Below are 14,812 nucleotides of genomic sequence, written 5' to 3' on the forward strand. Positions count from 1 at the left end.
TTCTCTTATCAGTGTTTCCCAAACTTCTCTCATGATGAGAATCACCTGGTGGAGTTGTTAAACTACAGATTCCTGAATCCCAACTAAACTGTGCTAAACTAGAATTTTTGGGAACATATAGGTAAAATTGTATACTTAACTAGTAGTATTCCAAGCTAGTTTGGGAAACACTGAATTCTAAGAGGTTGAAGAAATCATCCAAATCATGGGCCAGGAATAGAATGCATGTGCGTCAGGCCCTTTGCTAGACCAGAACCCTCTACTTATGAGTTCCTGACTCCTTGGATAAATTAAGATTTAGCAAAGAATATTCCCCATCACTGACAGGAGCCTTGTGCCTGCTCTTTCCCCAGTTTGTCAGCGGCCTCCAGAGATCCTGCATGGCCAGCACAGCCCCAGCGACAAGGACAGCTTTGCCCCTGGGCAGGAAGTGCTCTACAGCTGTGAGCCTGGCTATGACCTCAGAGGGGCTGCCTCTCTGCGCTGCTCGCCCCAGGGAGCCTGGAGCCCAGCCGCCCCCATCTGCGCAGGTGCCCACCCTCACTCCCCCTCCCCCCCCCACTTTTGGCAGATGAATGTCTCTGCACCTCCCATGGCAGTCTCACTCCTCATTTGTTTCTCTCCAGTGAGATCATGTGCTGCCTTCAGGGACCAACTTCCTAATGGCCGTGTGCTCCTCCCACTGAACTTCCAGCTTGGAGCCAGAGTGTCCTTCGTTTGTGATGAGGGGTGAGTGTGAGCCTGCCTGGCTCCCTGGACACTACATTTGGAGTTATAAGTTAATTCAAAAAGGGGAGGATTGGTGTGGCTAAAAAATTAATGCAGTGGATTGCATCTTGGAAGCATGTAAGAAAAGTAAGAGTAAGGAACAGATGAAAAAATAGCATGCGATATGAAGGAAAAATTGGGACATAGATGAAATGGCAGGTATAAAGACAAGCACAAGGACAGTTTATGAATATATATGTGATGCATTAATTAAATAAAATAATATTTCCAAGCAGAAAAGAAGAAGAGTAATTTGGAGAGTCCCACGAAAAATGTGATATGTGAAAAGAAGTTTACTAAAAATAATTAAGATTATTTAAGTCATTTTTCACCATCAAAAGAAAGATTTGTGATAAGAGTAAAAGCATAAGAATGGGTATTTTAATCTAAGCATGTATCTTCTGGTTGGTGATGTGCCTGGGGCTCTGAAATGGGTCACATTGGCTGGTGAACGTTTTAGGTAAGGACATTGTTCATTAGCCTGGTGCTCGTCCTAGTGTACTCATCTCTGCATGGGAAGGATCCAGTGTGAGCAAAGAAGCACCTGACCTTAGACTGTTTCAAAAAACCCTGGCAGGCACCCAGTGACAGCACCCACTAAGATTTAGGAGCCATCGGGGTCCCACATGCATTGACCATTCTGGATGATCACATACAAAAGTCATTTCTGACCTCTTTTTCCTTCCCCTAGAGCAGTGGTCGGCAAACTCATTAGTCAACAAAAGCCAAATATCAACAGTACAATGACTGGAATTTCTTTTGAGAGCCAAATTTTTTAAACTTAAACTTCTAATACCACTTCTTCAAAATAGACTCACCCAGGCCGTGGTATTTTGTGGAAGAACCACACTCAAGGGGCAAAAGAGCTTCATGTGGCTTGCAAGCCGTGGTTTGCTGACCCCAGCCCTAGAATACTCAAACTTACTCAATAGCCCAATGTGCCTTCTTCACAGCCAGAGAGACAAAAAGCCAGTGACTCTCTGCTTCTTCCATCCCAACTGGGAACTGTTTTACTCGCTGTCCCAGTATCAGGGTTAGGAGAATTAGGAGTCCGTTGCTTAGAAGACTGGGTATCCCATATGACGAGGACATTTACCAGGTTTATCATGGGATCATCAGCTAGAGATTCACTTCTCAGAATCTGGGTCCTGGATCAAGGAGATGGCTGCTACACAATGACTGCCTTCTTAGTTCAGCCTGGCACTATAAGTTATGTGGCCAACTAACCGTCCTCCCTAACTGGAGGCTGTGATTTGTCCAGATCGATATGGCCTCCAAACTTCTGCCACCTGTGGTTTCGGATGCTGAGGTTTTTGGCAGGGCCTCAGATTCTTGCAGACTGAGACAGCTCACCTGTGCACTACCATTTTCTTCTTTAGATTCCATCTACAAGGCAGCTCTGCTAGCCATTGTGTCTTGCTTGGAATGGAGAGCCGCTGGAATAGCAGTGTCCCGGTGTGTGAACGTGAGTAGAAGGAATAACACTTTTGGACAGTTCCTCCCTTAATGTATTTAGTATTTTGACATATGGCAACCCCAATATGGTTTTTCTATTTTCTAATTTGAATTATTGGGGGATAGTTGCTTTTTAAAATAGTGTTCATTTATGACCAATTTATTGTGATGCATGCTATTGTACATTATGTGTTTTAGGAACCATTTTCACTGTCTCTGTTATTTTGAATTCTTCACTCTAGGTGATATATCCTGCAATAGTTTGCCTCTAGTTCAGGAGAGATTAAATGATGTGAAGCTCTGACAATTTTCTTCCTTTCTTCTTTCCTTCCTTTCCTAATTCTTTCTTTTTCTAATATCAGGATGTAATCACTCCACATTTTTTTCTATCTACTGCTAACATGTAAATATGAAACATGCATTCATTCCAACAACTGTTTATTTACTATGTGCATGGTATTTTCCTAAGTACTAGAGTTATAGCGGTGAAAAGGAGAAGTTAATGCCCTGTCTCAATGTTGTTTATACCCCAGTAGGGAGATGGTCAGGAAAAACAATAAACAAATAAATGTTATGGAAGTGGTAGATCAGAGCAGTGAAAGAATGAGGGAGAAGTTGGGAGCAACATTACTGCCTTCTTAGTTCAGCCTGGCACTATAAGTTATGTGGCCAACTAAGGAGGACGGTTAGTTGGCCACATAACTTATAGTGCCAGGCTGAACATTGGGTAAGCAGTTTATGATGCCTTAAACTCTCCAAACACTTACTTAAATAAATTATGTTGAAAGATTCAAAAGTAATCTGTTTAAAACATGAGTCTCCTGCCACAGCTGGGTGGCTCAGTTGGTTGGAGCATTGTCCTATACACCAAAAGTTGCACCTTGGATTACCAGTCAAGGCACATACCAAGGTTTCAGGTTCCATTCTGGTCAGGGTGTGTATAGGAGGCAATCAATTGATGTTTCTCCCACACATTGATGTTTTTCTCTTTGTTGTTCTCTCCCTCTCTCTCTCTCTCTCTCTCTCTCTCTCTCTCTCTCTCTCTCTCTCTCTCTCTCTCTCTAATAAAAACATATCCTCAAATGAGGATTTAAAAATAAGAGTTTCCTATATGTAGGGTCAATACTAAGTTCACCTGTTCTACCCAATTATATTTTGCCCAATAAAGAAAATATTTTGCTTTATATCTTGACAAAGATTATATTTATATATATATATAATCTTTGTCAAGATATAAAGCAAATTATAAGTACCGCACGCTAACCGATTACGCCACTGGAGCCCCAAGATATAAAGCAAATTAAATGTGATATATAAAGATATATCACATTTTACTACAGTGTTTATGTTGCTAGAAATCTATTCAGACATCAAAATGTGCTATTTATAGTAAAAAATTATGAAAAAATAGCTTACATACTGTTATCACTATCCAATGTTTCTTGATGGGAATGATAAGTGGCTGTCCTACTGGCATGCACAAGAGCTCAGTTATTGATTGGACATCTTTCTTATTTTCACAACTCTTACTATTGACGTAGCTTCCTCAAAACACCAAGCCTAGTTAGAAACACCAATTAGAAGTGAGGAGGGGACCGTTTTATACAGATAAGCAGATACTAGAAAGAGGTAACAAGTTGAAGCCCGACAGAAAGTAAAGAAGAAAATTCAGTCATAAACAGATCCATACATTTTAAAAAAAACAAAGCAATCTGAGTTGCTTAGAATTTTTATAGTGACTGCAGAGGCTTCAATTCATTGTGTCAGCACACTGTCATAATCAAAACTGGTGGCCAGTATCAATAAGTTATCAAGGAAAATTTTCACATCTTTAAGGTGATTAGTACATATAGAATACATTGTCAAAATATTTCTTGAAAATACCTTTCTTAGAGGACAGTGACTTTTTACTCTTGATCACTATATTGCAAGGCTCCAATGAGTGACTGACACAGAGTCTGTGCTGAAGTAATATTTATTAAGTAGTTGAATGAGTTATCCTCTAAGGGTTTAAAGGGTTATTATTCTTTTTTCAAAGTTTTGGGTGGTATGTTTCTATTATCCAGAAGACTTAACTATCAGGAAGATTCAAGATAAGCAAATTTCTTTTATACTTTTTCCATGAACAATGAGATCAAAATCTTATTTCATTTAGCCCATCTCATCAAAGGCTGACAACAAAGATACAGTCATTGGTGTTTTCTAGGTAGCACTAACCTATGCCCGTAGACTACCTCTAGTGAAAACTCCTCAATGAAACTAACAGCTCTTACGTTCTTTCCAGAAATCGTATGTCCAAGTCCTCCAGATATTCCCAATGGAAGACACACAGGGAAACCTCTAGAAATCTTTTCTTTTGGAAAAGAAGTAACTTACACATGTGATCCCCGTCCAGACAAAGGGATGGGCTTCCATCTCATTGGGGAGAGCACCATCCGCTGCACAAGCGACAGTCAAGGGAAGGGGATCTGGAGTGGCCGTGGTCCTCGCTGTCGATATCCAGGTTAGTACATACTACGCCACATCCCAAATGAATCTAGAAGTATCTAGAACTTCCAGAATCTTCTAATTATAGCATCCTGCTAATTTGTGCACTTGAAACAATTAAATGCAAAATCAGTTATAAATGATTTTAAGATGTGTTAACATGTAAGCATCTGATAACTTTTGTTGCTAGAGAGTTGGTGAAAAGAGAAGATGGTGAGCGGTAGTTCTAATTATAACTAGCATTGTAAGAAAAATGTATTCAAAGCATAGAAAGTAAAAGCAAACACCTATGGCCTTTAATTAGCATAAGTTATGCCATCTACAGTTTCTGGAGGGAAGCACAGGTCAGTAGAGTATAAGGACAGGCAAAATCACTTTTTATTACCCATTTGGCCCAAGACCCCTGTGCATTCTCCGTGAAAACCGAGTTGCATTGTAGACGAACTACAGCCAATTTGGGCTAAGCTCTAAATTAAAATAAGGTTTATTTGCTCCTTTGCCTCCAGTTATTTTAGTTTTTGAAATCTTCTCACTGAGGTGGAAAGAAAAGGAAAAGGAAAACTCAAAAAATAAAGACTGTGTGTGTTTCTAAGGTCTGGAGAAGGTTTCCTAAGACACCCAACCCCCCTGAGATATCAACATTGAGGGAGTGAATAAGGGAAGGAAAAATTAAATTGTAGAAGGGGCATTATATACTGAACACTGGGAAAGTCTGAGAGAAAATAACAATTTTAAAAGGAAAAGGACCGTCCTGGCTGGTTTTGCTCAGTGGATAGAGCATCAACCTGTGGACTAAAGGGTCCCAGGTTTGATTCCATGCCTGGGTTGGAGGCTCGATCCCCGGGGACATGCAGGAGGCAGCCAATCAATGATTTTCTTTCATCATGGATGTTTCTATCTCTCTATCTTCCTTCTTTCCTCTCTGAAATCAATAAAAACTATATTTAAAAATAAGAGGAAAAGGACCATGTGATCCCCAGCCAGACAGAAGTCATTCCAATCACTCAGAAGTCATTCCAATCAGTCCTACTCTCCTTCTCTCTCACCAGAGCTTCCATTTGGGATACACATTTAAGCTTGTTTACCAGTGTAGAAACCTAGTCCATATTTACTGAACCAATAACAAGACACAATCTTCTCTTAAGTTTTATGATTTTTAGAGGTTTCGTTAGAAACCTATCTAAGATGGCAACTTTAGTTTTATCGGCTAGATTTTTAGACTGGAGACCTGCCAGGCTACTTTCGTGTGTTTTGGCCTTCATGGTAAATTTCAGTCCTTTTTGATCTAGAAGCTAGTAGAGTTGATATTTAAGCTGTAAGATAAAACTAAACAGTAATATAGATGAATACATTTCTTATTTAAAAAACTTTGCAAATAAGCCACATTTTATATTGAGAAAAATCAGTGAATTGTTTTTAAGAGATGAGAAATTGGTTTGCAAATCCTCCAACAGAAAATGTTCTGGGTGCAGAACTGGCTGTCGTCTAGCCATAACTATTTAATAAATAACGCGAAAGAAGGTGGATGGCAGCTGAAAGAGAAGCTAAAATAGAAGGGATTGCCAAAACCAAGTGCATATGATTTCTATTTTTTCCAAGCTTTGTGCTGTTTTGGATTCACATTATTTGACCCTAAATCTAATAGGCCACAAGAGCATGGAGCTAAAGCTAGAATTTGATTTATTAATATTTCACACTTACACAAACAAATGTTTTCTTATAATAATAAGTGTAGTTTTGTTTGTTTCATTTTAAGGAAATGCTACTTATTTTCTTCTTGTGTTAAAACAGCTTACTTAGGAATCAGACCTACAAAATTGGTGGCCCCTTCCTAGTGTCAAGAAATACCTTGAGTTCTCCTTTCATGCTTGTGAAACCTCCATTGGGGCTTTGATTCACTGAAGTACAAGAAAATTTCCTTTTTGGCCCACGATCTCGTGCATCCAGACAGAAATGGTGGGACCTGAGCGGAAGAACTCTTTTTGGCTCCCTAAAAATGTGAAAAATTGAATTGAAATTGTCTTTGACAGCAAATTATATGAGCAATATAACCAGATAGCAGAATAGTTTTCCAGATAGTATATTTTCTAATGGGCTGGTGCTAGTGGAACTTTCCCTCCCAAAATTACAATGAAATTATCTTTCCAGAACTAAAACTTTCTTTTGTTCTGGCATCAAATCTAATGAAAGAGAGAGGGAGTGAGTATGTGTGAGGAGAGAGAGAGAGAGAGAAGGAAGGGAGGGAAGGAGGGAGGGAAAGAATTGGGTATCTTTATGTTAAATCTGCTGTTATTGATATCTTGGTTTTTAGGTTACTGTAATGCTCCAGATCATTTTCCGTTTGCTGAGTTGAAAACCCAAACCAATGAATCTTTATTTCGTATTGGGACATCTTTAAAGTATGAATGCGGCCCTGAGTACTACCGGAGGCCATTCCTTATCAGGTGTCAAGGCAACTTGGAGTGGTCAGGTGCCCAGAATGTCTGTAAACGTGAGTAAAACCTGTATTGGAGCTTCCCCTATCTATCGAACTCTCCATGGGATCTTCTTCAACTTTTACAAATTTTAGAGATAAGAAAACCTTGCTTCTCAAAAATGTCCAGGTAGGTGGACATAAGAGTTGGTGTTGTAGGTCATCCCTAATTATTAGTTGAAATGTTTATTTCATGAACTGTTTTAATAAATATTTGCAGGGGTGGGGGGGACCTTTTTTTTATTTATGGGAAAGTAAGTAATGAACAACTTCAGACCAGGAAAAAAAATGTAAGGAGTCATACACTGAGTGGCCAGGTTATTATGATCTCTGAACGCATAATAATCTGGCCACTCAGTGTATAATATATATATATATATATGTTAAAGGCCCAGTGCATGAATTCATGCATGGGTGAGGTCCGGCCAGCTGGCCAGGGGAAGGGGACATGGGTGGTTAGCCAGCCTGCCTGCTGGTTGAACGCCTGGTCGAGGGGACAATTTGCATATTCGTCTTTTATTATATAGGATATATATTAAGTGGCCAAATTATTATGTGTTCAGAGATCATAATAATCTGGCTACTCAGTGTATACTGTTTTAATAACCAGGAAGGAAAAAAATTATACTGGTAGGATATAAGGTTATAATTAACCTCTATATTTTGATGAGCAATTTGAGGTACATATAAGACAGATGTAGGTGGGAGATCTTTTTTATAGTGGTACTTAGATCGTGACTGAACTTGCACAGTCTGATGAGGCAAAAATTTGTGGAACCATCAGAATTTCATGTACTCTTTAGTAAGTTACAGTCACACTGGGACCTTCTGTACTACAAAAATTCAGATTATTCTACCTGGCTCCAAAATGCTGTTTCTTTTCCACAGGCAAAGTATGTAAAACTCCTGCAGAGCCTAAGAATGGCATGGTGCACATTAACACAGACATCCATATTGGGTCCAGCATTAATTATTCTTGTAATGAAGGGTGAGTTGACAATAACATTTCTTGGGTCAAGATTTGCAGAATAGACTTATATTACAAAGGGAATGAGTAAAGTATATATATATTTTGACATTAAAATTGAGAAAATAGGTTTAATATATGTGCTGAGTAATTACACTATATATGCACATGAAATGAAATTTCTAATGGAATAAAATTGGATAATAATTAACTTCCCAATTAATAGAATACCTAAAAGAGGTTCACCTATCTGGTTCCTATACTGCAGAAAATAAGAAAGAGGAAAAGGGAACAATAAGGGATATATCTGTCTCTTCTGCCAAAACAAGTCCCTCCTGTCTGAGGCAGATGTGTTTTATTCATTGCTGCATCTTCATCTTTGGACACTATGAAGCCAGTAGTCTAACTAATGAAGACAAAAGCAAGATCAAAAATACCATTTAATTCAGTAGATCTGAATGGTTTCATCTTCCTATTGAAAGACAATGGCTTCTAAATGGGATTAAAAGCATCAAACATGGTATTAACAAGAAACTTGCCTAAATTAAAATTACATAACAGTGTTCATTATATGTGTATATCAGGAAAATGCAAATAAGTTTTAAAATGACAAAAATAATATGAGAATATAACAGGATTTAAGAAATTAGCAAACAGTTCTACAAGCGAATTATTTTATTTTGGTTCTCATACAATCCACAATGAAGCCAAAAATTAAGAAGCAGGGTATTGCCCTGAGGAATTAAAGGTGAAATATCCCTCTCAATCATCAGAGGGTAGGAAAAGAGAAATGAGAAAACACAGATAGAATACGTGGAGTTTGGGCCATACCGTAGGCTTCACCCAGATTGTACTCTGGCGAATCTGCCAGGTATGCGTGCTGTGAGGAAGCTCATGGGAGGTGGATGGAATAATTTTCACTTTTTGCTTTTAGGTATCAACTCATAGGTCACTCATCTGTCAAATGTATCCTCTCAAGCAATACTGCCATTTGGGATAGGGAGCCACCAGTCTGTCAACGTGAGTTAACATCTCTTCCCGTCCATCCCACCAGTTCATCCTAGCGGTGTGCCCCGAGAATTAGGAAGACTCCATCTCATCCATCTTGGCAAGGGTATCCTTCCGAAAAGAGTCCTATTCTGAAAAGTGTTCACAGTGTTCCAGACTTCTAGTTCCTCCTGGATTTCCCTTATCTTGGGGTATAATTTAAAACAGCCCCCAACTTCCTCCTTTCTTGGTTGAGCACTTCCCATTTGAAGATCACTCTCTTCGCTGAAGTAAACAAACACAAAGTTAGTGAAAGTAGCCCAGCTTCCTCTCTGCCCACTCTTAGCATCGGGTCATATACCGAAGCAGTGGCTGTCTCCCTTCCTTCCTATTCTTTGAACAGTGGCATGCTGTCTTCTTGGGAGTTGTTTGGAATATGAGCTTCCTACACTTTGGGTAGGAAGAGCAATGAGCAATCACAAATTAGCCAAGAATGTAAAGGGGATACAGCCCTGTGTTTGGTGGCAATGTGAAGAAATCAACACTCTCACAAACAACTGCTAATAGGATAAGTGGGAACAAACTTTCTAAAAGGCCAATATACAATAGATGTCAAAACCCTTAACTGTATACATGCCTTTCATTGAGACATTTGACATTTTCTGATTTATCCTTTAAAAAATAATGACCATGTTTTCCCCCTCTTACCTACATTATTGTTTGTGATAGTGAAAAAGCCAAAAACAATATAAATGTTGAGCATATTTCAAACAATGTTTCAAAAATAATGTTATCCAAACAGGAGTGAGATGATCCTTTGGAAATTAGGAAGAAAATACAATCTCTGAATATATTTAGTTTTATTTTGTGCTTTAAACATTTCTGTTTACCTGTTTTTAAAGTACTTAATACATTAGTATTTTGCATATGCACATTATTTCCAACTCAATAAATATACATATATTGAAAAATTTAAAGGAACAAAGCATGTGTTCTGCAAGAAAAAAATAAAGTTTAAAATATACCAGAATGAATGTATTAGCCAAGAAAGACAGCTCTTCCAAATGGAATGAGATAGAACATTCTTACACTGAAATATTATTAAGCCAACAAAGATATTTTAGAAAAAAATGTATGTTAAAATTATACATTAAACAGTTAACAGTGTTTCTTGATAGATAATAGATTTAAAGGTTTTTTTTATTTATTTCATAAATTTTCTGCAGGAAAATATAATCTGAAGTCTTTTCTTAAAAGTAAAAATAAATAAATGTTCCTACTATACGGTAGAAAGATTTTGTATGCTCAGGAATTCTTTTAAATATCTAGGAGTTATCTGATACTTAAATATTAGACTGTATTTGTCTATAAAATTATCTGTGCTTCCTATCTTTTTAGGAGTAGCATTTTTGATACGTTTTCCCACTTCTATCTTCTACCATTTCCTGAGTCAATATTGACAAAAATATCTCTATCTCTTATATCTATATTTTCTAAATTTTTAGCATAGACTAGTCACTAGCACATATATTCAGTTATTTTTATTACTTCTGAATCCATGATTATTGTGTCATGTGCAATATTGCATATTTTTGTTAACTGGGCAAGAGCTTTTTGTGCTTATTTATTTGATAAAGAAGCTATATGTATGCTACATCATATTACTCAGCAGTAGAATATAGCTGAATTACTTCTATAGCAAGAGAACTGAATTAAGAATAGTGAAGGAACATAAAAGTCCTCACATAACATGAGAAGCATGTGGACTGTATATCGACATTTATTAAACTAATGTTCATAGAGAAGAGCAGGAGCCATAGTATTGTGATTACAGAATCTACAATTGTACATAAAGTCTGTATGTTAGAAAAGATTTGACAAGAGCCCAAGGGTTATAAATATTTGTATTTGGTAATTTGGGCTTTTTAAAAACTGGTTACTAACATTTATAATTAAACTAGAGGCTCAGTGCACGAAAATTTGTGCACTCTGGGGGGGTCCCTCCGCCCCACCTGCGTCCACTCTCAGTCCGGGACCCCACAGGGAATGTCCACCTGCCGGCTTAGGCCTGCTCCCAAGGGGATAGGGCCTAAACTGGCGCTCAGACATCCATCTGGCAACCTGGGAACCCTCGAGGGATGTCCAACTGACAGCTTAGGCCCACTTCCTACAGTCAGATATCCTTAGTGCTGTCCAGGAGGCAGGAGAAGCTTCCACCACTGCCACTGTGCTCACAGCCATCACCCTGGCTTGTGGCTGAGCAGAGCTCTCCCTGTGGGAGCGCACTGACCACCAGGGGGCAGCTCCTGCATTGAACGTCTGCCCCCTGGTGGTCAGTGCACATCATCGCAACTGATCATTCCAGGTCCTTCTGCCATTAGGGTAAATTTACATATTACCCTTTTATTATATAAGATATGACTTTAAGAAATTGAGGTTTTGTTTAACTTGCTATCCCTTCTCCAGGTATTCATTGTAAGCCACCACCAACCATCGACAACGGAGATTTCATCAGCAACAGCAGAGACTATTTTCCTTACGGAATAGTGGTGACCTATCGCTGCAAACCTGGGATTGGAAGAGAAAAGTTTGAACTGGTGGGCGGGAGGTCCATATATTGCACCAGCACAGGTCAAGTGGGCCACTGGAGCGGCCCCGCCCCTCAGTGCATCATACCTAACAAGTGCACGCCTCCGCACGTGGAGAATGCCATCAGGGAGTCTGAGAACAGAAGCTTGTTCTTCTTAAATGAAGTCGTGAGCTTTCGGTGTCAGCCTGGCTTTGCCATGAAAGGTCCATCCCGTGTGCGCTGCCAGCCCCAGAACAGATGGGGGCCCGAGCTGCCCAGCTGCTCCCGGGGTGAGTCTGACTGAGGCTCGGGGGTGGGGGTGGGGGGCTGTGGGTGCCGGGAGCTGTGGGAGGACCCCCAGTTCAGTGTTTGTTCTGGGAGGGAGATGTGTGGGGAGCAGGGTGAGTACATTTTCTAGGGGTGATGCAGGAAGCATGAAAGGAAGAAGGGGTGTGGGTGCCTGCACTCCTGTGGGTGTGCCTTCATCCTGAGAAGCAAGAACATAATTCATCAGGGAAGGGGGCGTTTGGGATGCTCCTCCTGAGCAGTTCTCAGGGCAAAGCACCAGCTCTCAGTCAGAGAGAAGGGTTTGAGCCTTCTGGTCAGCTGTGTAATGAGTACTGTCTGTGCATCCTTTCAACAGCCCTTGACAGTCCTTTTTTGAAAGAGTGCTATTCTCGCTGAAACTGGTTTGGTTCAGTGGATAGAGCATCGGCCTGCAGACTGAAAGGTCCCAGGTTCGATTCCTGTCAAGGGCATGTACCTTGGTTGCGGGCACATCCCCGGTAGGGGGTGTGCAAGAGGCAGCTGGTCGATGTTACTCTCTCATCGAAGTTTCTAACTCTCTATCCCTCTCTCTTTCTCTCTGTAAAAAATCAATAAAATATACATTTACTAAACAAAAGAAAGAAAGAAGAAAGAAAGAAAGAAAGAAAGAAAGAAAGAAAGAAAGAAAGAAAGAAAGAAAGAAAGAGGGCTATTATCTATCTGACTGTGACATTAGCTTGGTCTTTCAGAGGTTGAAGAAATCATCCAAATCGCATGCCAGGAATAGAATGCACATGTGTCAGGCCCTTTGTTAGACGGGAACCCTCTACTTATGAGTTCCTGACTCCTTGGAAGAGTTAAGATTTAGCAAAGAATATATCACTGACAGGAGCGTTGTGCCTGCTCTTTCCCCAGTTTGTCAGCGGCCTCCAGAGATCCTGCATGGCCAGCACAGCCCCAGCGACAAGGACAGCTTTGCTCCTGGGCAGGAAGTGCTCTACAGCTGTGAGCCTGGCTATGACCTCAGAGGGGCTGCCTCTCTGCGCTGCTCGCCCCAGGGAGCCTGGAGCCCAGCCGCCCCCATCTGCGCAGGTGCCCACCCTCCCCCCCCCCCCCCCCCACTTTTGGCAGATGAATGTCTCTGCACCTCCCATGGCAGTCTCACTCCTCATTTGTTTCTCTCCAGTGAGATCATGTGCTGCCTTCAGGGACCAACTTCCTAATGGCCGTGTGCTCCTCCCACTGAACTTCCAGCTTGGAGCCAGAGTGTCCTTCGTTTGTGATGAGGGGTGAGTGTGACCTGGATAGACCCCTCTTCAACAGGTGCATTCATTATCGGGGTTAACAATTATAAGGATTCCTGGACAGTCATTAAGTAACAGTCATTCCATGAAGATCCGGAGGCCATTCAGGAGACCAACATTCTGAAAAGAAACCAGATGTTTTAGGATAATTATGCTCTAAGGAATCCTGAACTCCCTCCTTCTTCTTCTTCTTCTTCTTCTTCTTCTTCTTCTTCTTCTTCTTCTTCTTCTTCTTCTTTTCCTTTTTTTTCCTCTTTTGTTTTGTTTTGTTATTTTGGCTCTGCTCTTCAATAATCCACATATGCCATAAATGTCATTTAGGAATATTCCCAGTATACTGGTGCAAAGTACAGTCTCTGATATCTTCCCTCCCGTTCTATGATTTGCCCATCTGAATCAGGAGCTGTGTCCTTCTGGTTCATTAAGAAAAGAAAACGCTACATTTCGTGTCAGAGGAAAAACTTCCTCCTTGTTGATGACAACAAGCGAGCTATCAGAGCAGTCGGGGAAAGACGGCCTCCTGGAGGCCTGGGGCCGGGTCAGGAAAATGCCTGCCTGTTTCTTGTTCCTTCTTTGGGACAGGACTTTTACTCAGTGAGTAGAGGTTACCATTTTTCAAAATGTTCTGCTTTCTGAGCCTGTATCCCAAGAAACCAAACGAGCTGAGCTTTTCCACTGGGGGTTTAACTGAGGAATTACACTGTATTTTAGGAGAAAGGAAGGAGCTGAGATCTGACCATGAAGGGAAGAGAGAAAGGGTACGCTCACTCCGTCACTCCTGCTTTTGTCCCTTAGGTTTCACTTACAGGGAAGTCCTACTAGTCACTGTGTCCTGGTTGGAATGAAGAGCCTTTGGAATAACAGCGCTCCTGTGTGCGAACGTGAGTAGAAGGGATAAGTGCTCAGGTCTGAATATTTCTCCTTCTTCTTCTTCTCACTTTTTCTTTCTATTTTCTTACCGAGATTTTGCCTCATGAGATTATCAAGTGTCTGCTTCTCTGTTTATCTTCATTTTTGATAGAAATATTTCTTTGTGTGTTAGTTAAAAAGAATGCTTTTGGGGTAAATGAACCTGAGCATCATGTGTTTTGGGTACCATCCAACAATATTTAGTAGCATACTATCGATATGTGCTATACATGGGGAGAAATGCTTTGTATAATAGATGGAGAGAAATTTGTGGCCTGAAGTTTTGTCAAATTCTCCCTTTTTTTCCCTGGTAAAAGTGACAGTCACATTTCAGCTTTTCTATCCTTTTCTAAATCGCCTATTCATCCATATATTATTTTTTAGCACTTGCTATGGCCAAACAGTCTTCTAGACACCAGGACTATGCCTGCAAACAAGATACACTAGGTCCCTGCCCCCTTTTGTCTATATTCTTGGATAGGAAGAAAGAATTAAAAAAAAATAGACAAGGAAGCACATGGATAAGTAAGTTCAAATAACACTAAGTGTTATTAAAGGGGAAAAACAAGGTAATGAATAGAATAGTTATGGGAATGGGAATAAGGAATGCCAAAAAAATGATTAAT

The 14,812-nt window shown here is 40.2% G+C and overlaps 1 protein-coding gene across 1 annotated transcript in view; it reads left to right on the top strand.

Annotated features, from left to right (window-relative positions):
* Positions 1-14,812, top strand: part of LOC118721675 (complement receptor type 1) — a 76,708-nt gene that overhangs the window by 19,101 nt on the left and 42,795 nt on the right. The window contains exons 6-16 of the mRNA XM_045583412.1: positions 354-530; positions 627-729; positions 2,148-2,233; positions 4,508-4,726; positions 7,022-7,201; positions 8,072-8,171; positions 9,085-9,170; positions 11,604-11,996; positions 12,889-13,065; positions 13,160-13,262; positions 14,073-14,158. Of these exons, the coding sequence (XP_045439368.1) occupies positions 354-530; positions 627-729; positions 2,148-2,233; positions 4,508-4,726; positions 7,022-7,201; positions 8,072-8,171; positions 9,085-9,170; positions 11,604-11,996; positions 12,889-13,065; positions 13,160-13,262; positions 14,073-14,158 (1,710 nt within the window). The remainder of the gene's footprint in view (positions 1-353; positions 531-626; positions 730-2,147; positions 2,234-4,507; positions 4,727-7,021; positions 7,202-8,071; positions 8,172-9,084; positions 9,171-11,603; positions 11,997-12,888; positions 13,066-13,159; positions 13,263-14,072; positions 14,159-14,812) is intronic.

This window comes from Pipistrellus kuhlii, unplaced genomic scaffold, assembly GCF_014108245.1.
Source record: "Pipistrellus kuhlii isolate mPipKuh1 unplaced genomic scaffold, mPipKuh1.p scaffold_m20_p_18, whole genome shotgun sequence".
Lineage (NCBI taxonomy): Eukaryota > Metazoa > Chordata > Mammalia > Chiroptera > Vespertilionidae > Pipistrellus > Pipistrellus kuhlii.